The sequence below is a fragment of the Crocodylus porosus genome, unplaced genomic scaffold, assembly GCF_001723895.1.
Source record: "Crocodylus porosus isolate Cpor-Errol unplaced genomic scaffold, CroPor_comp1, whole genome shotgun sequence".
NCBI classification, from domain to species: Eukaryota; Metazoa; Chordata; order Crocodylia; family Crocodylidae; genus Crocodylus; species Crocodylus porosus.
The window spans coordinates 21,718,071-21,745,930 of NW_017728910.1; the positions used below are offsets into that span (position 1 = coordinate 21,718,071).

General features: G+C 45.5%; 1 protein-coding gene across 2 annotated transcripts in view; it reads right to left on the bottom strand.

Moving 5' to 3' along the window:
- Window positions 1-26,665, bottom strand: part of LOC109308479 (T-kininogen 2-like) — a 29,782-nt gene extending 3,117 nt beyond the window's left edge. For both annotated transcript variants that reach the window (XM_019532793.1, XM_019532792.1), the window contains exons 1-9: window positions 26,373-26,665; window positions 18,646-18,756; window positions 16,089-16,173; window positions 12,786-12,958; window positions 8,756-8,863; window positions 7,383-7,464; window positions 4,896-5,065; window positions 1,130-1,237; window positions 63-149 (exon numbers count right to left, since the gene is read on the bottom strand). In XM_019532793.1, coding sequence (XP_019388338.1) covers window positions 63-149; window positions 1,130-1,237; window positions 4,896-5,065; window positions 7,383-7,464; window positions 8,756-8,863; window positions 12,786-12,958; window positions 16,089-16,173; window positions 18,646-18,756; window positions 26,373-26,567 — 1,119 coding nt within the window. In that variant the 5' untranslated portion in view covers window positions 26,568-26,665. The remainder of the gene's footprint in view (window positions 1-62; window positions 150-1,129; window positions 1,238-4,895; window positions 5,066-7,382; window positions 7,465-8,755; window positions 8,864-12,785; window positions 12,959-16,088; window positions 16,174-18,645; window positions 18,757-26,372) is intronic.
- Window positions 26,666-27,860: the final 1,195 nt, after the last annotated feature.

Genomic DNA, 27,860 nt, shown 5'->3' on the forward strand with positions numbered 1-27,860 from the left:
CCGCTACTTACTCTGCTGCAAGTAGGCTGAAATGAAAGAATTACTTTATTTAGGATTCATACCGGGATCACTTCACTGCAGTTAACCTGAGGGATGATTTCCTGCTTCCATGGCACCACATATATATTTGCTATGCATTGTAAAGTTATCTGTGAGCAAACCAAAAATGGAACATGAGGTTTTAAAACAACAAAGTATCACAAAGAAACAGAATTTTGTGTATGTAATGATACAGCTTTTTAATGATACTTTTAAACATAATGATTAGAGATTGTATATGTATATCTATAAATGTAGTTGTTGTAACTATGGAGGTTCCTCTCCTGGAAATCATCCCCAATTTAGTTTTACTTAGCTTTAGGAAGCTTGCATGGATGTTACAGTTTAACTTATGACAATTATTCTTAGCACTTTTAATTTCCAGTTCTATACAATATTATGTAGTTAATCCTCTCAACAGCTCTGAGAGGTAAGAAAGTATTGGTGATGTTATCTTTACGTAAAATGGGAAAATTGAGGTAGACAGGGATTAAGGCCAAAAGTTTTAAATGTGTCCATTGATATTGTGGAGCTGGCTTTGCAGCTCCTTGCAGCAGCATTTTTCAGTTGGAGAAATGAGCACTATGCAGCTTGGAAGGAAAGAGAAAGGAAATAAAATTTCCCTGCCTACCAGCCCCTCCTGCCTCCAGCACCATTTTCATCAGCGCCTCCTTCCAGCAAATCCTCTCAGGATCATATGCATTCACTCCAACATCACCAGCCTTTCTTTCCACCCAGCCATGCTCTCCTTTGTGTCCAATCTATTGGAATCATACCCTCAGGAACACAATACTCTCATATCTGGGCCCTCCCACACCCTCTCTGCTCCTTCCCACCTTCCAGTTGGATTCACAACTGGGGAAACGGCCCCAAAATGTCCCATCAACTTTGCACCATGTACAGAGACTGTGGCATGAGGATTGGCTGATATTTAGTGAGTTGGTTGGCTAGCCAAAGAGGCAACTGAACCTAGAAACACAATTATGTTGCTTTACATGAGTTTATCATATACATCCTCTGGTGTTATTCTGTTTGGTGAATTAGGAAACAGGTGTTGGATGTGGTAGCCCATAGCATCCTAATTACTTACCTTAGGAATTACAATTTCACAGTCTTCATTTAGTTTCTCCGCTTCTGACTTGGAGCAGTTTGTCTTCCCAATGAGAAATTCTATCTCATAATTTTTTCCAGCAACCACCTGAAAAATCAGTCAGAAGTTTTTCTTCAATAAATATGCCTTTTTTGGTAAGGGATTCACCAAACCAAAAAACCAATGCTCTAAATAGAAGCAACTGACCTGCAGGGTTGTGAGCATTAAAAATGTTGTATTCTACATACATTTCTGATTGACTCGTTTTTGTACGCTGTTCTACCTGCTAATATTATTATAGTATTGCAACTGGAAGAGAAAGAACATAAAGGACAAAATGACATAAGGCCCACAAGTCTTGTGTTTTCCTCAGTGCCTGCAGTAATTTCACTAATAACAAAGAAAATCATTAGAGACATCTCAGGGGAGATCCAAATATGATGTAAAGAGACCTTGATTTGGATAAAATGAAGAGTCATTTTTAATCTGTCAGTGGAAAACAAATATAGCATCAGTAGAACTGCTTGCCAAAGACATTAAAGAGCTAAACTGTAATGATGAAGCAATGCACCTGGTACATGTTGCTGTTAGAGTATTACACAGCGGGCTCATCTACACAAGACTACATTGCCGTAGTGATGAACTACGCTGACATAGCTCGTCGTTATGGTGATGTAGTGTTGGCAGGCACTAACTGTGATGCCGCCACTACTGTAATAATAATAATATTAATAGTAATAATATTAATATGTAATAATAATAATAGTAGCTCATTGCTACTGCACAGTAGTGTCAAAAATGAGCTTGCACCCCCCAGACTGCCCTATACCAAGTGCAGTCAGGGGCATGTGTAGATGTGCCTAGTATTTCTTATGGCAGTAAAATGGGTAGTAAGTAATGATGTAGAGAAAACAAGAGGCAGGGTGAAATTCTGGCTTTAGTGAAGGCAATGGGGTTCTTCTTTTCATTTCTCTAGTTTCAGGTTGTCAACCGTGATACTTTTCTTGAAAGCGTTTATATAATTGTAGTCATAGCTTGAAAAGGGACTATGCAGACAGTAGGAACAGGACAGAAGAAAGAAGCACGGGGAAGAGCAGCAAGATAACTTGATTTGCTATGTAGGGTGGACAAAAACACTTCCTCCCTGCTGCTCCTCACGACTGTGAAGAGCTCCTGATACACATTTGGAAAGCTACCTTCTCCTCCTCCTTTAAATCCCTTTTCTGTACTGCCTACAGAAATCTTGGTAATAGTTAACTGGTGATCATGCTACCTGCAATTGTGTCATTGTTTCTTCATGCTTCCCTAATTGCTCTCTGGTGTCCCTTGCCTTGTATTTAGACCATAAACTCTTTGGGGTTGGTAGTGTATTTTTCACTGTATTTATACAGTGCTGCTGCTGTTTACCCACCTCTGTTAGCTGGCTAGCTTTGTTGTGGGCTTCACAGAAGAAGTGGGCTCTGGATATTAATCCAACACCCACCAAAGTCAATGAAAACCCTTCTGTGAATTTAGTGACAGTTGGACCACACCAATGAGGAGGGATGTCAGTAGGAAGATACAGAGGGCAGCCCAGGAATGGTGGCTTACAGGCATGGGGCAATATAAAAGAAGGCATGTTGCAGAAAGGCAAATAAGCAGGATGTTGTAGCTGTGTCACAGAGCTCTCAGGTGCCCTGCAACTGAGAGCAGAAACGGCCCAGGAGAGACCTCCAGTGGCGGGAAGGGGGAAGCTCAGCTGCCAGTCACCAGGACTGAGCAGGTGCTGGTTGCCCTAGCAACCAGGGAAACCTAGAGACAGGAAGGGGCGGAGCTTAGCCCTTCTTAAGCCCAGGCAGAAGGCCAGAAGGGTAGTTTTCCTCCAGCAGCCAAGGGAGGAGGAACTCAGCCAGCACAAAGGGGAGAACTCTGATAGTGGGAACATAGAATCATAGAAGTAGGGTCAGAAGGGACCTTGTAGATCCCCTGGTTCCTGCTGGGGGTTGATGCACGCTCTCTCTCTGGTAGGGATGGATTCTTATTTTTGACCAGAATGGTCTAGCTTTTATGTTTTAGCCCAGGGGCTTTGTGTTCTTGTGTTTATTGTTTTGACCGGAGGACCGGGTGAGGCTATTAGGGGTTGGAGGAGGCCTCATAGGGACTCCACAGTAGCGTGGAGGTTCCTGGCACTGGAGAGGGCACAGCATTGTTTGGGGTGCGTGGGCCCCAGCCCTGGAGCTAGGGGGCAGGGAGGAGCCCTGGAGCCAAGGGGGGGAGCAGGGAGGAGCCCCGGAGTTGGCACAGGCGAGAAGTCCCAAAATGGGCAGTGCGGGACAGGCTAGATGGCGCCGGTAGGGGCACGGGCTGTGAGATGAGCTAGAGGGCGCCAGTGAGGGTTCAGGTTGAGGGATAAGCCAGAGAATGTCCATGCAGCACAGAGAGTAGGACAGACCTGAACAACACCAGATATATCTGCGAGGCTTGGGCTGTGTTATAAGGGGAGGAAAGGAGCTGCAGATAGTGCCTCAGGCACTGAGACAGAAAATAGGCAGCCTCCCGTTTGATTAAGATCTTCCAATCAAGCAAATAACAACAAGGCATGGCAGGCAAGAAGGCGGGCGGTTGACCCTTGATCAGTGTTGCGAGACCATGAATAGACGGCCCCAGGGAGGCACAACTGTCACAAGCTGGTAGAATTTGGATAAGTGGAAAAGATGGAGATTTTATTTGTTTTAATTCTATGTAGTGTCTAAATTAATTTGTTTTGTCTTTTTTCCCAATTAGGTGGGTATTTTTACCTTGAAAATGAGTCTCATCACTCAAGGTTTTAATCAGTGCATCTTGCTGCAAACAGGAAGTGTTTGTCAACTGAAAGCTTCAGCAGTGAGTATTAAGATCACAGCTCCCAGTACTGAAATGATAACTTCAGTAATGATAAGTATTTGAAAATTGAAGTATTTGTTAAAACACCACTGAAGGAAAGGAATCTATTAGAGGGGTTAACAGAGGTTTGTATTCCTCTATAAGGCATTTAGCAAAGGAAAATATATAATGAATATTCAGTATTTCCTGACAGTGAGACCTGTTGGAGTCTGAGATAGGAATGGTTTGTTTATACAGTGCCGCAACTATGCATTCTCATATATAGACAAGTTAAAGATAAGGATCATATTTGGATACAGCAGAATGATTGAAATTCTGTTCTGAGATTTACAGTGGTGTGAATCTACAGTAATTCTATTCCATTTCTGTGAAGTTACTAAGGTGTGCTATTAAGTGCAGAATTTGGATGCAAGTAATCAGATTATCAAAGAAATCAGGAGAAAATCCATTTCTGAGCTCGCTAAAACCATTTTCAGATAAGGCGTTGGAGAATATAACAGGATAGAATGCTGAGCCTGAAGGATGCACTGAATAATCTTACCTACTTTCCATCATGGACAACCATGTAATGTTGAAAAAGGTTTGCTAAAGAAGGACATATCAGATCCTTGAATCTGTACCTATCCTTAGGATTCTGGGTCCAGGTCATATTGAAACGGTATTTAAGGAATGTCTTTTTTTTTTTTAACTTCTTTTTGGATACAACCTAAGATGGTTGCAATTTTGCAAGTACAGGTGATAGTGGTTCAAACAGTAGGACAAGTGTAGCAACTACTAGGATTCCAAAACTGAGCCTTGATTCAGCTCTGACTTGTAGATATACCACATCCTAGGACCATCTCTACAACATAAGGAGGGATGATGTTAAATAAAACTGAATTAAGAAGGAAGGTCAAATTCCAACCTGGACTGTGGTGTGGAGTACATGTTCAACTTTATAGTAGAAATCACCATCACTCTCTGAATTGTACTTCTCCATGGAAGCCTTGAGTATTTCCTTCAGTTCTGGACTGTCATTTGGGATGTGCTTTGGACAGCCAGGACAGATCTGTGGAGGAGGTACAGTTTCCTCAACTGAAAGAAACATTGAGTTACATATAAATCTAAAGAGGAAAAGATTCAGTGTGTATTAGGCCTGGAGAACCATCTATCTGGAAACCCACGGTGTCTGAGCAGAATGTGTTTGACCTTGACAGACTGAACCTAAATATTTTGAGCTTAATATGGGAGGTGTATGTGTTGCTATATCCTTGATGTATTTGAGAGAGAGGTGTATTCAGCATTTAAGGCTACGTTGGGCTTTTGATCAATAATCTGCTTCTCCTAAAAGTGAGAGAGATATACATAAAGTGAGGCCAGTGGAGAAGGCAGATACAGACTCATCTGCAACTGGATAAGGGTCTGGATTAGAGGATTTGAGACAACTTCAAGCCTTGAGGTCTCTGAGTGCACATTATAAGGCATGAACAACTGTATTTTTCAGACTATCAGTAGTATTCTTTGGAGTAAAACACAGCTAGGGGTATGTTCACATTGTACTCCGTGACTGCAGAGGAAAGTAGCTATTTCAGAATCAGGTTGAGGTGGGAAATTATACCCCTGAAAAGGTTTCCAAGGAATCAAATTTAAGAATAAATCTGAGGACATGAAATACAAATGGTGACAGCACTAGACATCTGTGGACAGGCTCTGGGAAGACACCAGCTAGGATGGCCGTGGCTGTGTAGTTTAAGGGGATATACGTACAAAACCTAGTTGTGACCATGTTGTACTATCTTTTTTGGACACATCTGTATCTTTGTGAAGGCCCTACATGGTGGACTTCTCTGTCATGTGGGAGCGTGGACTGGAGCTCCTGGGAAAATCTAGATTTTCTGGAAGCATATCTGAAAAATTGCATAGTGAAAATGAATGGTGTGACATTAATGTCTGTTAAAAGGCCCTCTTCTGCCTGTGATGGTATAAAGGAGTAAGCAAGTTTATTCTACCTGTAAATAAAGTTTAAGTTAAAAAATGTGCTGTCGAGATTGCCCTGCAAACCTTTATAGTGGGTTTGACTCTGAGATTATCCAGGTGATCGCTGTGGCAGAAAGCCACTTTGGTTTCTCCCCAAAATCTCTGCTCTGCGACAATGTGATCAAGATGGGCCAGCACAGAGGATTCACACTTCAGCCTGTCTCTTTAGGTAACCTGAGCTGGCTGCATTCCTGAGAGAGGGGGGAAACCTGCTCCCTCTGCCTACGTGACTGGCATCAGTTACCTGGGTGAGGGGTTTCTACCTGGTGAGCTGGAATCTGCCCAGTGACAGATGATGTATTTCAAATTGGTTGGCTGACAGCCAACTGGGTCTGACCTCCACTGGACCAGGTGAATGAGGTCACGGGGGCTATATAAGTTAGGATGGGCTAGGAGGTGGCCTCTCTTCGGCCATGAGGTGAAGCAGCAGCCATGCGGGGGACACAGAGAAGCCTCACCATCTGAAACTAGCTCTCTCTCACCCCAAAACTCATGAGCAAGGAACTGCCTGCCTCCAAAGGGAAACTTCACCTGCCTTTGGAAGATGCTTGTGAGTAAGCTACTCAATCTGATTAGATATTTAGCTGGCAGTAACCCAGATGCGTAATCAAAAGGCTACCTCAGCCACACTGTTTGCTCTTTAGGATTTCTAAGATATTGCTCAATCCTGTACCCTAGTTTACCCTACCCCTTGTAATCAATAAAGTTCTCCTTTTTGACTGGTGTGGGAGACTTATTGAGAGGTGGGTCTAAATTATGCCTAAGAGACCCCTTAGGTCTGCAGACTAAGGGAGACTTTACTTTTCGCCCCCTGACTTGGGGAAGTGCCCTAAGTGCCTGTACTGGGTTGAGTACCGGTTGGACTATTAGACCTGTGTTTCCCTGAGGACACAGGGCCAAGACAGTCCCTTCTCGGGGTGGTGGCGGTGACATTACCCCCAGACTAGCAAGTGTGCTCTGGGAGAGGGGTCGGCTGAGCATAAGGCGCTCCTAGGGAGGCATTCGGAGCCTGGAAGGTGGTCGGGCACAGGGAGGTGGGCAGCTCAACGCAGGAGCGCCCCCTACTGGCCCGCCACAATCCCTGTATGGAGCCCAGTGGCCAGCCCAACATGCCATAGTAGACAGAGATGGTGGACAGATCAGAGGTAATAACTTTCCCTGCCGCTCCTACATACTTGTAGGAAATGAGAAGATTGTGCATTAATATTTCCTGGTGAGAAGGGAAAAGACTTTTGATATTTCTTTTCTTTCCCAGCAGCATTTCTCCTCTCATTATTTTCTCAATCCCTTTACATTTTGATTACACAGTAAATTGTAATTGTAACATATCAGCTGGAGTTTCAACACTTTCCAGATTATGGTAATTTTCACATACCTGGAGACTTGCATTGCTGTGTAACATCAACAAGTGTGTTGCTGAGATCCACAAAAGCCTTGGCTACACAGTGACCTACATGCTGAGTTAAAAAAAAAACAAAAAACAGCTTTTAAGAATCCTAAACTCATATGTAAATGTCCCACGGCTCCTCGTCATAAGAAGAAAAAACCCCTAAACCCTGGGCCGTGCAGAAAGAGAGTGATTGAAGGGGTGATCATGGCTCTCATCACAATAGTGTTACTACATTGTTCTCACCACATTTTCTCTTGAGCTGTATTGGTGGGCATAAAGACAGGGTTCAAGCCCAGCAGTTTCTGATCAGGAAAAATAAGATGCCCTGCAGATATGTTGACAAGACCTTCTGATCCTTACCAAGGGCCATACATGGTCAGCTCATAAGGTTGTTTAACAGCCAAGGAGCTAAGGGGTTGTTATACAAGCCATGTGATCAGTCTTACAGTTGTGGTAGTTTGGCTGAATTCATGAATCATTTGACAGAGTAGGAAATGGAGGCTCAAGCAGATTAAGTGATGAGCTTCAGGTTAACTAGCAAGTCTCTCAGATAGTCCAGCAGTCACTCCCTTGTCAATTCAGAACAGTGTGGTCTCATCCCTTCTCCTTTCAGACAGCACTTCTGAAGGGGGTAGCAACATCCCATGAGGAATTTGTGAACAGCAATCAGAGCCATTCTGCAGTGACATTTATCCGCTACGCATAGATTTTGCGTACATATAAGTAGCTTTTGGTAGCCTGCTCATTACTGTCCACAATATGATTTTAGAAATGGTAGGGATGGAGAGGTCATTTTTGCTCAGGAATGCTTGCATTAGTCAGTACAGATATGCCTGTGTGCAAGCCAGCTGGTAACTCAGTGCTACATAGGAGAAATATGTGTATTTATTTATTATTTCCTTCAGGGCTTTCCTGCTTAGACTGCAGTGCAAAAAAATGGGAATTTGGCTACTTACTTTCCTTAGGAACTATCTGCCTCAGGCTACTTAGAGTTTGCCATTTTAATGACTACCTTACTGCTTTCCCATGCAGAGTTCTTGGCCAGGATCTCCTTGAATAAAGCTTTATTGTTTTGATGAGACTTTTCTGGTTGCCTAGGTGAATCTAAAGACATGTCAAGAGCCCTGATTCAGCAAACCACTTAAATGTGCCCCTTCCTATCAGTACCATCCATATGATGGCTAGATGGGTCATAAATCCAGCGCCAACACCATAAGCACGTGTTTAACTTTAAGCCTATGCTGAAGTTCCAGTTACCTAAAGCTGAGCAAGCATTTAACTGTTTTGCTGAATTAGAATCTTTGTCATCATTATTATTTCCCAACATGTTCATTCAGCTATACGTAAAGATTACTTACGCCTCCAAAAATGGGCTTGCACTTTGGACTTAAATCCTGAAATTCTTCCTTGGAGCAATTTGTCTCTTTGACCATATATTCAACTGCATAGTTCCATCCAGCTACCACCTGGAACAGATATTCAGGAGACATCTCAAATGATTCAGTAAGTCTCGAGAAATAAAACTTTTAAAGTCACCAAATGGACAGCAAGATAACAACATTTTTGTAGGACCTTCCTTCCAAGGCTTTCAATCATGCTGAAGGTTGTAAGCCACATCACACCTCAGTACAGCAGGAAAATATTATCCTTGTTTGCAGAATAGTCTCAGGGGCCAGCTGTGAAATTTGTGTCCATATCCACGTTCACATTTCAAACCTCTTGTCCCATAGCATGAGGTTTCTTGTATTTCCTCCAAAACATCTGTTCCTGGCTTGTGGCTTGCACTAACTAGAACCATGGGGTTGGAAGGAATTTAAGGGTCATCTAGTCCAATCCTTTGTACAGATGCAATGATAGTGCATCAGGGTGGACAAAGTCGTCTACTGCTTTGACTCAGTGTGTCAGTCCCTGTGTACAGCATTTCAAGGTAGGGGTAGTCATAAGAATTGCCATTTACTGGGTCAGACCATAGATCCATCTTGCCTATTACCCTGTGTTACAGTGGCAGAGAGTGGATGCTGAAAAGGAGAGTGAATTGGGTATGTCTGGGGTTTTTCCTACTGTTCCTCTCACTTTTAGCCTCCAGTGTAGAAGGTCCAGGAAGTTCTGATTCAGAGGCTGTATTTCTAACTCTTGTGATCAATAGCTACTAATGCCCTTTCCTCCAAGAATCTGTCCAATCCCATTTTGAATCCAGCTAAACTGTCAGCTTCCACAGCATGTGATGGCAATGAGGTCCATACTTCAATTACACACTGGGTGCATCTACATATGTGCTTTACTATGGAGTGGACTAATTAGCTTTGCAGTAAAGCATCACCATCTACATGTGTGCAGTATAATGGCATTGTAAATTAATTAACTCCAGTACTGTCCCTGACAGCACTATTGTACAATGGAGTAATTACGTGCACTGAAATGCATGTGTAGATGGTGACAGGGGCTGGGTAGGGCACAAGGGTGCTAAAATGTGGGAGCTGCCTGCTGCCTAGCCCCACACTTTAGCACCCTCCTGCCCTAGCCAGCCCTTCTGCTGTCCGCCACTGCCACCTGGATCTGACCCCCTGTTCATCCTGCCAGGCTGGGCTGCTCCACCCCAGATTCACATAAGTTTAGGGCTGGAAGGGACTGTGTGACATCATTGGGTCCATCCCCTCTGCTCTGGGCAGGAAAGATTTCTGGGGTCAAATAACCCCAGCAAGGTGTGCATCCAGTCCCCTTTCAAAGATCTCCATGGTAAGTGCCTGCATCACCCCGCTGGGAGTCCATTCCAGAGTCTGGGCACACAAATCATGAAGAAGTTTTTCCTTGTATCCAGTCTGAAACCTTCTTCTAGAATTTTATGACCATTTCTCCTGGTTTTCCCCTGGGGTCTTTGGTGAATAGTTGTTCATCTAGCCTTTGATGCTCACCCCCGATATATTTGTAAGCTGCCACCAAATCTCCCCAAAGTCTTCGCTTTTCTAGGCTGGAGAGTACCATATCTGTCAGCCTTTCTTCGTATGGCTTGCTCTTTAGGCCTCTAATAATGTGTGGCTCTTCTCTGGATTCTCTTAAGCTTCTTCACGTCCTTCCTGAAGTGTAGCGCCCAGAATTGGATGCAGTGCCCAGGCTGAAAGGGCTGCTGCCCTGGGTACATGTGTAGACACTGTGCCTGGGAGCAGCTGAAGCAAATTGCCAGAGTTCATTTTGTCATGTTAATTGCACATGTAGATACTCCCACTGTGTGAAAAAGAACTTCCTTTTGTTAGTTTTAAGCTTACTATCTCCTAGTTTCATTTTATGACCCCTAGCTCTTGTATTGTTAGAGAGTAAATACATCTCTATTCAGTGGCAGATTAAGATTTATTGGAGCCTTGGATTCCAGCAGGGGGGAGGGGGCCTTTCCCCATCTAGTGCTGCTGCTGCCAAGGGGGGGTGGGCCTCCATGCCTTGCAGGCACAGATGGCATAGGGGGAGCTATAGCCACCCTAAAGTTCACCTTAACTTCCCCATAGCCACTCCTTCCAGCGCCCTCACCACCCGCCCACCTGCCACACACAGGTGAGCCCGCAAAGGTCCGGCACTCCCAGCAGAGGCAGTTTCAGCCTCTTCCTGGTGGGGGAGCTCGGCTTGGAGTGGGGCAGGGTCAGCTGCATGGGGTGGGTGGGCAGAAGCAGTGGTGGTGCTGGCAGGGTGGCTACAGGGGGCTAAGATGAATTTTGAGGTGGCTATAGCCCCCACAACTCCTCGGCCCAGCCAAGCCCAGCCCTGACCCAGCCCCACCACACTGGGAAGAGGCTGGGTGGACCTGGCCAATTAGGGGCACCCGGGTTCCTGTGGGAAACAGTGGGTTTCCCCTCCCAGGCGGGCAGTATTCCAGCCTGCAAGGGGCTGCTTGGGGCTGCCAGGAGCAAGATAAAGGGGGCACCATGTGCACGTGGCCTGGAACACAGTGGGTAGTGTGGCCTAATTTACATACATCCTGCACATCTGACTTTCTGCAGGCTAGATCTGGGAATGGAAAGGCTGATTTGAAAATCCATGCCTAAACTAGTGCCAGGAAGCAAGACTGCAGCATTACTCAGTGGCTACCCATGTTCCCAACCCATGGAACAGAGTAGTATCTACAGCCTCTCTGTAACACAAACCTGATCCAAAGTCTAATGAAGTCCATGCGCACAATCCTGCTGCCTTCAGAGGGCTCTGGATTAGGATTAAAACAAGCATATCATGTATTCCTTCTTTGGTTCATCCTGGTGGAGTCCTCTGGATGGTCTGTACAGGCCTGATGTGAAGACCCTCCAGGGCTCAGAGGTGATGTGGCAGTTTCCTTTCCAGGGGCTCCATTACAGCTCCTGGAACAGTTTTCCTACAAGGTTTAAGTGTTGTGTGTGTCTCCACTCAGAGGACCAGTGGAGTTAATAAAAGCGGAGGGAATGGATTTTTCTTAATACACCTGATTTGATTCCAGATGCGGAGATGAAGCTAGCACATGACTAGAAGGCACAAAGACAAAAGCATACAGATATACAAAGAAAAGGGATACACACTTGTTTCAGGCATGTAATACTTAAACTTAGATAAGTAACTCTTTCAGATTGATTTGAGATTGGAGCCTGCACTTCCAGTCTACCCAGAATTCCCACAAAATACAGAATTCAGGTCTAACAGACAAGTTCTGTGTGGCTTTTTTCCCACTTTTCTGCTTTAACTTTGTCTAGACCTTAAAACAGGGCTGGTAAACCTGCAGCGTACATGCAACAAGTGGCACAGGCTGTCTCTGTGTGTGGCACGTGGCAGATGAGGGAGGTGACAAGCAGCACAGTGGCAGATAGAGCAGCAGATGGGGCAGGAAGCACAGGGAAGGAATCAGAAAGCAGATCAGCAGATTGTGTAGGTGAAAGGGATTGGAGTAGCACTTGGGGAGGGTGCGGGGCTAATGTGTGGCAAAAAAGGTAGCCTCTTACTGCCACAAAACATATCAATTGCTGACAGTATGCACTGGCAACAAGAACAGCTGAACTAATATTGAACACTGTTCAAACACACCATACTTACTAACAGTCCAGAGAACATAGAAGCTCTGAAAATCAGGTATTCAGATAAACCTATAACGAGGGTGCTGACAATAAGGTTATAATTGCACTATAAGATCTGATTTTTGGTTGACCTTTGCACAAGCATCAGCCAATATTCAAGAGTATTTTTCCCCCTCAAATTGAACCTGAAAACATGGATTTGGTTTATATGCAGGGTTGACTTATAATTACAACAATACAGTATAATTTTTATAGCACACAACTTAGGACTGTGAAGTATAACATAAAAATGTAATAAAAAAGAAGTGCATAGGCAGCGCCAAAGTACTACATGCCCTAAAATGAAAGAAAATTCCAGTGTACAAACCTGTCTCTTGGCTGTTATTATTTCACCAACTTCATACAGGAAGGATTTCTGACTTTCTTTATTGAAGATTCGAATGGCATATCTCAGAATGGGTAGCAGATCTAAGCTGTTGCCTGGTATGGGATGGTAGCAGCCAAGACATGGAGCATGAGAAAGAGGCACTCTTCCTGCAGCTGGAAAACAAATCAACCAAAAAAATCATGGGTTTTGCTCAATGAAGCAGCTTCACTTACTGGGGTAGTTCTGAAGGGTTGTATCCATGATAGTGAATAATACATGACAGGAGTAAGGGTTCTTTGGTTATATATTTTGTTGGATCAACTGCACAGTTGGAAAGATGTTAGACAAGCTTTTGGGCACAAAGTGCTCTTTCTAAAGCCTTGACCTGGAAAATGGCACTTTGTCCTGAAAGCATGTCTAATATCTCTCCCAGTTGACCCAATAAAAGATAGCACCAAACCCCCTTGCATTTACTAGGCACAAGTGAGCTCTTAGAACCAGAGAGAACTGGAAGGGCCCACAAGAGACCACCTAGTCCAATGCTTTGCTCCAGGCCTGTGTCTAAACTATCCCAGCCAAGTATCTGTCTAAACTGCCTTTAACAGCTTCCGAGGATGGAGATTCCACAACCTCTGTAGGTAATTTATTTCAGTATTTAATTATCCTCACAGTTAGAAAGTTCTTCCAACTGTACAACCTAAATCTCCCATCTTGCCCATTATTACTTGTCCTGCCCAAAAGAGGATAAAAAAGTAGGTTTCACCCCCTGCCATTTATACCAACCCTTTTATAGCTGAAGATGGTTATCAAAATTTCCTTTGATTTAAGGAGTGAGAATCTTCACTCCTTTCAAATGGACGGCAAAATACAGATCCAGACTACAAGTGCTTACAGCCTAGATCTAAATTCGTTGTATTTGCTAAAACCCAAACTTATGGTTCAGTACAGCAACATTGCGATCCAAATCTGGAGTCACATACATTTCTGGAGTCTAGGAATCTAAGATTTAGTTTTAGGCTCTTCTCTATTTTAAAAGAAAATATAACACATAGCTCTGAAGATGTGTGAGAAACGATGTCATTTATCAGCAGTGGATAAGAGAATGGCAAAAGCCACTGGGTACCACAGCTAGAATTGCAATAAAGTGAAATTTCCCTGAGGTCTGGTTTTACAGGATAATCTATGGAGATCTTATACACTCCACCAGGCATTAACATTTCAACTGGCAGCTTTTCTGGTGGGCCACCATGATGCAGAGCTCCTGTATAGGTTTACATTCAGGTGCTCAGCAGACAGATTGTGTGAACTGCCTCTAACTCACATAGGCAGCCAAGCGTTTAGCAGTTTTCAGTAAAATCAACTTTCAAGCACTGTCAAATTGGGCTGGTTTTGACTAAGCAACCTAGATGGAGGAGGCTCTAGACTGTGTTCCCTACCACTAATCCTATTACCCCTCTTTCCTGCCTGATAATGATGGGCTGGATTTTCATACATTAATTTCATAGTTCACTGCATAAATTAATTTCATAATTCAGTGAACTTGAGAATCAAAGTGAGTATTAGATCTCTATGGAATTGAAGTAGTGTTTGTGGGCCTGATCCCCACCTGATGTAATCTGGCTAGAAGTGGAACAATTTAAGGACACGGTAGAACTGTTCCTGTATTAATGGCTGAACAATATGGTACTCACATGTGAGAGACTGAGCTGTGAAATCATTCACCAGGCTGAACCCATTGCTATTGACCTCTTTCCACAGGAATCTTTGGATGAGATTCTGCTCTTAATGCCCATGTGGATTAACTCCAGCACACATGTTATAGTTACTTATGCTTTATGTAAGAGTAGCAGAGCAGAATCTGACCCTTCAGATTCTTGCCCACTAGTGGCATGGCAAAGCGGTTGTATTCATCACAAAAAAGCCTCCACACTCCTGTTTGCAGTGAGCAGTCAGAAACCAGATAGAGCAAGACACGGAGTGCATCCTGTTCTAAAGAGGCTATGGTTTTAATTCTTTTCATGAGCTGTGAACCAACTTGTACATTTTTTCCTCAAGTTGGTAAAAGAGCTCTGCTTCTCATGCTGCCTGGCTAAGATATTGAATTCAAATTTATATTTTTATTTTTCCAAGTGACGACTCAAATGCATACCTCACTTGACTTCTCTGTGGAACACACCTACCTCTCATTATGGAATACACATACTTCTCATTAACTTTACTGGCACCTAGATGTCACCATTGCCCTGCAAATGCATCTGAAATCAAATAGGATTTAGTTGGCAGTAAAACCTGGAGATTGTCTATCCTGCAATCACTGTACACACTGAAGCTAGTTTTAAACTAGCTGGCATGGGTATTGCTAGCAGTATAGCCACAGTCCCATGGGGCTCAGGGTAAGCTGCAAAACATGTATGTACTTGGCAGGGTAGCCTACTCTGAGCTCTGTGCTGCTGCTGCTGCATTGTTAGTAGTCCCTAAAGTTTATTAGCTGCAATTACAGCCATGACTGCAGTGTCAACATCCCTCTGGATACTTAAAGAACCCCAGCTCTGATGCATTCAAGCCTGGTAACTTTTTTCCGATAAGGGCATGTATTCCAGAGGCATTCTGTGGATATCCATCCGGATGTGTAGATTATAAGCAGACAGTGTAATGCCAATCAAGCGGACTAATCAAAGCCCTTTGAAAAGGCCTTTTTCAGATGATTTCACCATCTTTAGATGATTCCACCATTGTCAGACATTTATGCTGGAGGATACATTTTTTCATTTTTTTTCTCTCTGTGAAGCCTCTTTTTGTGGCAAGTTTCAGTAAAATGAGCACAGCCCTTTATGAACTGGAAGACAATGAAAAACTACAATTTTGTCATGCAACAAAAATTCTTGTCATTTCAGTACTCGTGGAATAAACTTAAAATTTGACAACAGGGAAGCCAATCCCTAGGTCATAGATGTGCCTTTAGTCCAGTGAAAATCCTTTTTGATTTGGTAGAGATCTAAGGGTTTCAGAGGTATGTTGGTCAGATGCTTTTGGTTTCTTTACACAAAACCAATTTTTTTACTAATAATCTGCTGGTGTACCATTGACACGGCAAATACATGCATAAGAAGGAAGAGCGGAATTTAATTTTTAATGTATGGTGGCCCATGATAAATGATTTAAGAGGTTCTGAATAGAATGATGCAATGCTCCTTTCTTTAAAATTACCAAAAAATCTCAATATAGGTTCTCTTGTCACCTCTTGTTCTTTTTTGGTTTGTTTTACTCTTTACTTATCTAAAGTCCCCCTGAACTGTAACATACCTGGGATGATTTTACATTCCTGTGAAACATTACTGATTTTCTGAGCCTTGTCAACGTAAACTTCAGCTGTACAGTCTCCTGTTTCCTGCAAACACAGATGACACCATTTGGTTTTAATCTACCTGATGCAGAAATCCAGTTAGCACCACATATTCTGCTGTGAAATATTCCTGAGGTATTTTGTTGAAACAGAATACAGTCAGGAAGTGTAACCAGTGCTTAGTGGATAAGAGGAATACAGGCTGACATGAGCAATCATGGTTGTTCATGAAGGAGTTTCAATTTTACTGTCTAAATTAGTCCAAGATTTTGCTGTGGAAGGGGCGGATTGGTTGATCACGGGAAAGTGGGAGCTGGTCTAAGCAGGTAGTATGAAAGGTATCTTTTGTTCTATGATTAACAAAAGTCATTGGAATCTCTACTATTATACTGAAACTCTCTTTCTTAATAAGCTAATGCACCTGGAATGCATGCAGGGAACACATTTCAATAAATAAAGGATATGTCATTTGCAAACTTAAACAGGGGCTAAAGCTGCCCCCTGCTAGCACAGAACCTGGATCTCATGGGGCAGCTGGGCTCACAGCACTTCACGGTGATTCAGGTGGGACCCAAGCTTCTTGGAGTAGGGTCCAAATATGAATCAAAGAGGTACTGAGGTGTACTGAATCCTACGGCTGCAAGTCTCCATTGGAGGGAAGCTTGAGATTCTTTGTAGTGTCACCAGACCCTCCTTGTGAATTTTCTGCTCCTTTTCTACCCAGGGGTGGTTTTTACTGGTACAGGAATCAATTTGCTCTGATAAGCTGGGATCCTGGTTTTCTCTGATTTAAAAAATATCCCCAATTTTCAGTTTTAAAAAGTACTTCCTGATCTAGTGCCGGGGATGGGAAGTCAGCCCAGCTGGGCTGATTTCCCCTCCCCAGCCCGATGGTTGCGCTGGGGAGGGGAAGTCAGCCCAGCTGGACTCAGTTCGTTTCCCCAGCATGATTGTTGTGCTGGGGAGGTGAACTCAGCCCAGCTGGACTGACTTCCCATCCCCAGTGCTATGGCTGAAATGTTTTGACTTTAGAAATGTTTTGACTAGCTTCATTTTGTTTTGAGGCTGTTTCGAAGCCCTTTGTTTCATTTTGATTTTTCTGTTTCAACCTCAAAATGAGTCGAAACAGTGTCGAGATTAAATGGCCGGAGAAATTTCGCACGGCCTTACTCAGCAGGTCTGGCCCTCGAAGGCATCCATTGAGCTTGGCAATGAAAACACTGTTAGATTATGTTTGACTCCTTTCAGCCCTCCAAAGGCAACTCCACTAACAGAATGAGTAGCTTCTATTCCTTTTCAGGTGCCACAAACAGAAACATTCACTTAATGCCCAGCATTTCCATCTGTGCAATCTCAATGAAGGCAACACAGGTTGTACAGATTTCACAGAGGGCAGAACTCAGTTTGCTGAATCTTTTTTCTATCAGTAGTGGCATGTAAAGAGAAAGCTCATGACTTGACTTACAGGCTAGGGACTGACATTACACATAAACAGATTTAAGTGATCAGAAACGGGTTTAAACGTGAAACAGAACAGATTTTCAGTGTACATAAACCAATTTGAGAAAACCTGGTTGAATGGAGTATCAGACTTAACTGATTTAGGTCAAACCGGTTGATGCAATGTTTGTCCCAGACCCCTTGCTGGTTTAAGATAAACCAGACACCACCAGCATTCTGGCATGCTCTCTGCACTGGGTGGGGATCTCTGTTTCACAACAGGGTTGGCCCCTCCCCTCTGTTCCCTGGCTGCAGCTCCAGTAGTCTCTGCAGATGTCTGCCTGGCTTCTGCTCCCCACACCCCTCCCCACTCTCTGCTAAGCAGGCATTCCCCCGTCCCTCACAAATATCTGTCAGCATTAGCTAGCAGCCCACATGCTGATTACCTCTGAGCTGTGGCACTCGGGACAAAGGCAGAATTAACAGATAACTAGTAATGTCTCTCTGTTGTTGTCTTAATGGGGTTATAATCACAGACTTAGGGGTGATAAACATCCCCTGCTGGGCCGTTCAGGAAAGTGGGGAATCCTCCCTAATCAGAGCATCCTGCCTGAGTCTGGCCATGCCCCCCTCAGCTCAGCACTGTAGAAGGAAAGGGGGGGGCTGCTCTAGCGCCCCCCAGTTCTAGCCTGAGCCACTGCAGCCATGTGCCTGCATTTCTTGGATGCCTATCTGGTTACAAAACTGATTTAGCCTAGCCACGTTAGACTAACCTGCAAAGACTGAATCAATTCAGGCTCAGGCTTTTTGAACGTCTGTCCCTAGCCCCACACACTAACTTGGGTTTGTAGGGCTGGCAGGTAGCAATAAGTGTGAGGGAACCCGGCTTCATCTTTTTATTTTTTACTTGCAGGAGCACATCTTTTCTGCCAGCCTATTCAAACACAACCCCACAATGCCATTGGCACAGTCGCTTTTCAAAGCAGAACTGCACACTTTCCCCAGGAGACTGGTAACTGGTGGATTACATTGCTATTTCCAGAAAAAGAATTTTGAAAGAAGAGGGCAGCCACTTACAGCTTCCACAGATTCTCTGTAATCACAGTCTTGCCAGGCTTTGCCTTCCCCAATGGTACAAGTGCTCTCTCTTATTTGATACTTCACAAAGAACTGTGCGCCAGGACCTGCCTGGGAAAAAAACAACAACATGAAGTTATCATTTGCACTCTAATAAGACAGCAGAGCATTGGAGGCAATAAGCATTTCAAAGAGTTAAGGTTAACTTACCCGTGTACAGCAAGGAGGTATAAATGGGCTTCAAATTAGCTACTGGTCTCCACTGAGCTGATCTCTAAAATCTTTCTGACCCAGTAATTTACCCTGCCAAATACAGACTTTGTTCTAGTTAGCCATTGCTGAGGCTGTTCAAAACACTGTCTCTCCGATGGAGGAAGGTTGAAAGAGAAACAGTTATGTTTTCAATACTTCTTTGTAGTCTGTGCACTCTGATTAAGAAAATGTGGGCTGCTATTTCAACGGTCTGCAGGTCTGTCATTGCAGACTGTGCTTGAGTCGGACTTTATCAGTGAAGCAGAGCTGAGCAAGTTCGGCAGAAGGATGAGAAACTTTCCCCGGTAAACCCTGGCAGCAGCGGCAGGCTGCAGAGATTGGTGCTGATAATATAGTAATAGATACTTCTCTCTATGCCCCAAACTCAGTCGCAAATCAGTGATCTTACATGGCAATCAGAGGCACTGCAACATGTTAAAACATGAGATAAAGCTTATGGGTGAGATGTTCAACCAAGCTTATCACTGGTTTTAGCATTCCCAAACGGTGGGTTGCGGCCCCAAATGGGGTATCAGCAGATGGGATAATGATAAATGTGGCCCCTGAGATTTCTGCACCCACAGTGGGTTGTGGGGCTGCAGCCAGGTTGGACCAGCTCTGGGCAGCAGCTGCCTCTGCAGCCCAGCAGACAGGACCCATTGTGTAGGGAGTGTGGCACCACCCTATCTGCCAAGGTGAGGCATGGCAGTGGTAGCAGTGCGGAGTTGTGCCCATGCTGCTGCCAGGAGAGCAGGGGGCGCCTCACTTGGCAGCCATGGTGGTGCTCCCTCCCTCCTGTGCTGTGTCCTGCCCGCTGGGACGTGGCACCCCTGGGGGTGGGCAGCAGAGTGGGGACTCCCAAGCCTTTATTAAGTATCCTGTATCCTCCCCCCATGGACTCCACTCCGGCAGTGCTACCTGCAAGGGAAGGGGCTGGGGAAGGGCGGGGGAAGCCAGGCTCTGTACTCTGCTCTGGCTGCAGCAGCTACCACCTCCCACGGGTGGCAGCCAGGGCTTGGGTGCTGCTGCTGGAGGGGCAGGGCACTATGGACCCTGGTCCTAGCGCACCTGGCAAGCTGGGGGGCTGTGGGTGGGGAGTCAGCGGCACTGGCAGGGCCAGGGAGCTTTGGGTGGGAGTGAGGGGCACCTGGGGCTGTGGGAGGCTTCAGGTTGGGGGTGAGGGGCCATGCTGAAGAAATGGGGTCATAAACGGGGTCGAGCTGAGGAAAAGTTTGGGAAGCACTGCTCGAGAGATTCTGTGGCCACTTCACAAAAGCTGAGTCTGCCCCTGCAGGTGATTACATTCGTCTTCCTTCAAGTCCTGCAGCCTCAAACTGGCAGTAGACCCCCAGGTCTGCCACGCTGAAGCCAAAGTGGCTGATAGTGGAGTGATGTTGGATTTGCACTGAGGGAGCTGAGAGGAGAATTTGGCCCAATGCTCTCTCTTATTTCTGCTATATTTTGTCTTGCATTATGAGAAAGTTGCTGCAGATCCTTGGGCTGTGGAATACCTAGCAACAGTTTTCTAAAACTGTACTGCTGATGTACATTGACTGTTAAGGAGCAAATGGACTTTTCTGGATCCTCCATTGGTTTAATTTTTATGTCAGAGTTCTCTCAGCAGCATGGGCGAGGAGCAGGGAAAATCATCTTCTGGACTGCTTGCTGCTACTGCCGTTGCTTAGCATAGTGTCAGCTCTCTTGTGCTCAGGGTTCTTCAGAGTGGATCCTGGTGTCTCGTTCACTTTCCCCTGCCCCATACACATGTATTGGGAGCAGGGCTGTGCCTGCTTTGGCATCGGCTCCCAGGCACAGGGGGAGCATCATTCTGCTTACCCTGCTTACTTCCTGCCCCCCAGATACATTGCTTTGTGTGGTACTGTCCTGCTTGGCTCCTATGACCTGGCAGGGGCAGCACAGAAGTTCCCCCAGTGCCACAAAGACTCCTGGTGAAGGTGGTATCCTGGCACCCCTTCACAGTCAGCACCCAGGATGGGTACCTCCCTCCCCTTATTATGCTACTGAATTCTCTCTTGCCAACCTTGGTAGCCCCCTCCCTTATTTTTCTTTCTACACCCTCAATACCACACTTGGACCAGGTAACACTTCAGTTCTACTTCCCATATTTTAGCCATTAAGTCAGTGTGTCTAGAGAAGGAAAGACAAGCAGCAACTGCAATAAAAATGTATATTTTAAAATAAAGTGCATATTTAAACTAAAATATAGTGAATATTAGAGCCATGCAAAATGGAAGCATTTTGTTTCAACCAGCTTTTCGATGTTTTGACAGAACAGTGTGTCATTTCAACTTTTGTTTGGAGTCAAAACAGCTGTTGCGTTTTGTTCTGTCGAAACGTTTTGACATTTTGACCCTGTTTTGACGTTTTGCCCATAGGATATAATGGGGAAGGTCAAAACAGGCTATAACTTTGTCATTTCTAGACAGATTTGGATAAAACTTGCAGTAATGGTAACACCTTCTGAAGGCATGATCCATGCTCAGTTTCAAGAAGATATGTGCAGGGGGTCGGAGAAACTGCACCCCAAACTCTTGAGAGCAAAAGTCATATTGCTTCTTTGTGTTAAGCTACAGCAGGTTAAAAACTGCAGGGGTGGTAGCCCCTGGTGAGCAAGAAAGCCTGCCACATTTCAAGGAGATAGGTACAGGGGGTTCAGAGAAACTGCACCCCAAAATCCTGAAAGAAATACTTGTGTCACGTGTAAGTGTTAAGGCACAGTGATGTCAAAACTGCAGGCATTCTAGCCCCTGCTGAGGCCGCAAAGCCTCCCAAATTTCAAGGTGATAGGTGAAGGGGTTGGGGGGGGGGAACTGCACCTCAAGCTGCGGACAAACAAAACTTGTGACATGGGTGCTTGTGCAACTGTGTCTGTCTTGGGGCACTGGAGGGGTGCGGGGCGACTACTGCAGGCCTGGCTGCTAAGCTACTGTGTTATCAGTTACCAGTCAATCATGATTCACTCAGGGACCAGCTCAATACACAGTACCTAGCTACAATATAACTTAACGAGCATGGCTTAACACCGACAAAAGCACAGACTAAGGAGAGGAATGAATCAACAGAGACAATCAATTGCCCCATGACAGACACAGTCAGTTGCACAAGCACCCATGTCACCAGTTTTGTCTGTCAGCAGCTACAGGGGCAGGGCCCCAGAACCCAGAAGCCCTGCACCGATCTCCTCGACATCTGGCAGGCATTGTGGCTGCATCAGGGGCTAGGAGGCCTGCAGCTTTCACCCTGGTGAACCTTAACACACACTGTGTCACCCATGTCATGAGTTTTGCCTGTCAGCAGCTTGAGGTGCAGTTTCCCCAGACCCCTGCACCAATCTCTTTGAAACATGGCAGGCTTTGTGGCCTCAGCAGGGGCCACACCCCTGCAGTTTTGATCATGCTGTGGCTTAAGACATACACATGACATGAGTTTTACTTTCAGGATTTTGGGATGCAGTTTCTAAGAACCCCCTGTACCTATCTCTTTGAAACTTGGCAGGCTTTGTGGCCTCAGCAGGGCCTAGCACTCCTGCAGTTTTGACTCCAGTGTAGCTTAACACGTACATGTGACATGAGTTTGGCTCTCAAGATTTTGGGGTGCAATTTCTCCGAACCCCCTGCGCCTATCTCCTTGAAACTTGGCAGGCTTTATGACCTCAGAAGGGGCTACCATATTTACAAGATTTATCCAAATGTGGCAGAAATGACAAAGTAATAGGTTGTTTTGACCTTCCCCATTATAGCCTGTGGGAGAAACATCGAAACAGCATCAAAACCACAAAATGTTTCGACTTGCCTCGTTTCGTTTCAAGGCTGTTTTGACCATATCTGTTTGATTCTGATTGTGCTGTTTTGACCTTGAAACAGGTCTGTAGCAGGACACTAAGGTGCCTGCTACTCTCAGAGCAGAGGCAGGAACCCAGGTGCCAGTTGCCGTGACAACTGGTTAAGGAGGGAATTGGCCGCACCTGCACCTGGTCAGCTGACCGGAAGGGGCGGGGCCTGGCTCCCATATGAATCCCAGGCCTGAGGCTAGGAGGGCAGTTCCCTGCTGGCAGCCAAGGGGGAAGGGAGCTCTGCCAGAGCAAGTAGAGGGGAGAGGCCTGGCTGCACGAGCAGCTCCTGATGCTGTTATGGGCTGGAGTATTCCCTGGTAGGGATTGAATGTTTTAGCCAGGCGGCTTGGATTTTTGATATAACCCAGGGACTTGTGCTTTGTGTTTCGCTTTTACCAGAGGTTTGGGTGAGGCTATTAGGGGTTGGAGGAGGCCTCATAGGGGACCCAAAGTGGCGTGGGAGCCAGTGAGAAGCCCCAGAGCATGGGGGCCAGCAAGACACCTCAGAGCATGGGGGCCAGTGAGAAGTCCCAGAGAGAGGGGCCAGTGAGAAGTCCCAGAGAGTGGGGGCAGCGGAGCACCAAGAAGGTGCGGAATGAGACAGCGCAAGACAGGGCTGTGGAAAGCTCAGGGAAGACAAGGGGAGGGCCAGATTACAACAAGGTCCGGATCAAACCACATCAATATCATCTGCAAGGCTTGGGCTGCGGTGTAGGGGAGGAAAAGGAGCCACAGATAGTGCCCCCTGGCACCAGGGCAAATAAATGGGCAGCCTCCTGCTAATTACCATCCATTAATTAATTAAGATCAAGGTGTGGCAGGTGAGAAGGCAGGCGGTTGGCCCATCACAGGAGGGCGGGATTACCGATAGACGGACTCCAGAAGAGGCACTCCTGTCACAATGTTGAAACAGCATCGAAGCAAAACCAGTGGCAAAATTTTGCACAGCCCTAGTAAATATTATCTTGTCCCTGGGGCATGAAAAAGGAAACAGGTTCACTTAGTAGGGTGACAAGATGGGTCAGTAGTAAGTTGGGAACAGAGTATCATGTTGCTCCTCAAATGGATCAATTGATTTAAAGCGAGCTAGGTAGTCCATCCATATATGAGACCTCTTCTTCTGTGGAGAAGAATTAAGACTATTTGTGGGCCAGATATTGAAGTCTTACATTAGTGAGTAGTTTCTAGCACACTTGAAGTTGCCGGCAGTATAATTGCTCAACAGTAAAAGTGTGAGGCTTCACATTTTGGCCCATATTTATTAGAACTCGAGGAGGAAGGGTCGATATCAACCTGGAAAGGTGTGGGTAGTGGAGTCCCACAAGGCTCAGTCCATGGACCAGTGCTATTCAATGTCTTCCTCAGTGACTTGGATGAGGGTGTGGAGAGCACCCTGTCCAAGTTCGCAGATGTTACCAAATTATGGAGCAAAGCTAACACATCAGAAGGTAGGGAACAGATCCAGTCACATCTGCACAGGTTGGAAAAATGGGCAGAACGAAATAGGATGCAGTTCAACAAAGACAAGTGCAAAGTGCTGCACGTAGGCAAAAAGAACCACCAACACACTTTGAGGCCAGGGGATGACCTTGTCAGCAGTACAGCAGTGGAAAGGGATCTTGAAGTCATAGTTGACTCCAAGATGAACACGAGTCAGCAGTGTGCTGAAGTGATCAATGAGGCTAACTGCACTTTATCATGCATTAGCAGATGCATGATGAACAGGTCCAGGGTGGTGATGCTTCCCCTTTTATGCGGCACCGGTCACAGCGTAGTTGTAGTCTGTGGCGGGCCAGTAGGGGGTGCTCCTGGGTTGACCCGCCCACCTCCCTGCGCCTGACCACCTTCCAGGCTCCGAATGCCTCCCTAGGGGCGCCTTACGTCTGGTTGACGCCCTTCCTTTAGCACACTCGCTAGCCTGGAGGTAATGTAGCTGCCACCACCCAGAGAAGGGACTGTCTCATGGCCCTGTCTCCTTGGGGAAACACAGGCCTAAAGTCCTATGGGTACTCGACCCAGTACAGGCACTTGGGGCACTTCCACCAGTCGGGGGGCAAAAATGAAAGTCTCCCTTAGTCCACAGACCTAAGGGGTCTCTTAGGCATAATTTAGACCCACCCCTCAATAAGTCTCCCACGCCGGTCACAAAGGAGAACAGGAGAACTTTACTGATTACAGGGGTAGGGTGAAAATAGGGTACAAGATTGAGCAATATCCTAGAAATCTTAAAGAGCAAACAGTGTGGCTGAGGTAGCCTTGTGATCATGCATCTGAGTTACTGCCAGCTAGATATCTAATCAGATCTACAGTAGCTTACTCACAAGCATCTGCCAAAGGCAGGTGAAGTTTCGCTCTGGAGGCAGGCTGTTTCTAGCTCGTGACTTTTGGGGGAGAGAGCCAATTTCATATGGTAAAGCTTCTCTGAGTCCCGCGCATGGCTGCTGCCCCCTCCTCCTGGGCAATCTTAACTTATATAGCCCCTCTGACCTCATTCACCTGGTCCAGTGGAGGCCAGCTCTGGTTGGCTGTCAGCCAACCAATTTGAAATACATCACTAGTTGCTGGGCAGACTCCAGCCCACCAGGTAGATGCCCCTCACCCAGGTAGCTGATACCAGTCACGTAGGCAGAGGGAGCAGGTTTCCCCCCTCCCTCAGGAATGTAGCCAGCTCAGGTTACCTAAAGAGATAGGGTAAGAGTGTGTCTCCTCTGCTGGGCCCATCCTAATCACATTGTCACAGCACAGAGATTTTGGGGAGAAACAAAGGTGGCTTTTTGCCACAGAGTCTGCGTCTGGTTTTGGGCATGGCACTTCAAGAGAGAGATGGAGAATCTTGAGAGGGTCCAGAGGAAGGGCACTCATCTGGTTAGAGGCCTGCAGGCTAGGCCCTACAAGGAGAGGCTGAGGGACCTAAATCTCTTCAGCCTTTGCAAGAGAAGGCTGAGAAGTGATCTTGCAACTGCCTATGAATTCATCAGGGGAGGGCAGCCGGGAATAGGAAATGCTGCATTTACTAGAGCGCTGCCTGGAGTAACTAGGAACAATGGCCACAAATTGAGGGAGAGCAGATTTAAGTTGGATATTAGAAAGAACTTCTTCACAGTAAGGGTTGCCAGAATCTGGAATGGGCTTCGAAAGGGGTGGTGCTGTCCCCTACCTGGGGGGTCTTCATGAGGAGACTGGAGAAATCCCTGGCTGGGGTCGTGTGACCCCAGCGCTCTTTCCTGCCCAGGGCAGGGGGTCAGACTCGATGGCCTACTGAGGTCCCTTCCAACCCAAACATCTATGAATCTGTGAATCTATGACAGGAAGCCTCTTCTCTGCCTTTATTCATGTGTTATTTTATTTAGAGTACTTTACTCTAAAATCCATTCCTTTCATTTCATTGCAGAAGGCAGCTATCATAGACAAAATCCTACTTCATCGGATGCTATGAATGGACCTGAAGAAAGTAAGGGTTCTAAACAGAAGAGAATTAAACTACAAAAGAAAGATATATATTTGATTTCACTACAACTGCCTGCAAAGCAAGATGCTACCTGTGCTCAGGGAGGTGGGCTGACTTTGGCATAGACAAGTAAGTGAATACATTCCACAATGTTTCTTTGCAAAGTGTACTTACAGTTCGCTGGGCGTCCATCACCATGTACAAAGCGAACTGGTTGCCATCCGCTTTGTCATCATTATATTTTCTGAGGGCTATATCCACAGCTTCGAAGACTTCAGGATGGTCACAGTCTACATTCTCAGGGGGAAGTGGGCTGGCTTTGCTTGAGAAAGAACTGCAGCAGAGCAGTAGCACAATGAAAAATTTCATATCTGAGCATAAACTTGGGGGACTCTTTCAAAAGACGAACGCAATAGAATGCCTGTTAGAGATTTAGTAACCTCTTCCTCTATTTTTCAGAGGCTTGAGGCAAGCAATCAGAGTGGGCTTGCTGATAGGCTGGTGGATTCCCATCATATCCTATTTACAGTGCAAATAGCCCCTGGGTTTATCCAAACAAAGTTTGTGCAGTCATCAGAATGACCCCAAGGTTGTCCACCTGCCATCAAGATAATAGGATAAGCCTTGGCAGCTGGTGTAACAAGGTCAGCATCAACAGTATGAGCCCTCGAGCCCACAAAAAGCCTTAGAAACCTTGGTAGGCCTCTAGGTCCTGGTTAATTTTTCACATCTAACCACCCACTCAGAATGAATCAGAACAGGAGGCCTAAAGAGAAAGACCTAAGCAGGCCACAGTGTTTCACTGAGACAATGAAGTGCTGGTGCTAGACAGTGACACCATGATTGTAAACGAGTTGTTTAATAGTCAAAATGCAAAAGTTCCAGAAAATCAGCGTATGTTGCAAAAATGTCTGCAGAAACGTTATCAGTGAACATCTAGCTCTGATGGCTCTTTAGAGTTCCTTAATCTGTAATTGAAACTGCTAATATGCCAACCCTTACAACTTAGTGGAATGTGCAGCTGGTGATAAACTAATTAATGCTCATCTCTACACAATACAGTCGATAAGCGTTAGTCAGTAATTTGGGAAACTGAGGCCCAGTGAGGTGATGCGTCTGTCCTTGATGCCACTCAGTGAAACTGTGGTGGAGCCAGCATTAGAAATAGCTGCTAATACTCATGCCAACTGCCAAACAACCTGATCTCTGAGCCCTGAACTCATTATGAATGGCTAGGCTCCAGGATTCTACTTGCAGTCCTATCATATATTTTAGTTAGAGTCCTCTGTTAGTAACACATAAAGAAGAACTATGGGAAAAGAAAGCCATTAAGGTACCAAAGTCAAGCACTAATATTTGAGGGATGCCAGAATTAAAATTGGCTATCCAGCCTTAGTTCAGCCCCTTGTATGTGCGCAGTCCGAGACGGTCTTTAATTATACAGCCATGTGCCAGTCCATGGGAACCCTGCCTCGGAAAGGACTGTGCTCGGTAAGCAGGCAGCTATTTAATATTTTGCTTCCTCCTTGTAGAGTGTGGGCCCCATGCTGTATTTACTGCATACTGCTCTGAAAACAAAACAACTCATTTCCTCATGGGACTTTTTATGGTGTTCAACAGCCTTTACAAGCATTCAACAAACTTTACCCCTGTTAGATGAAA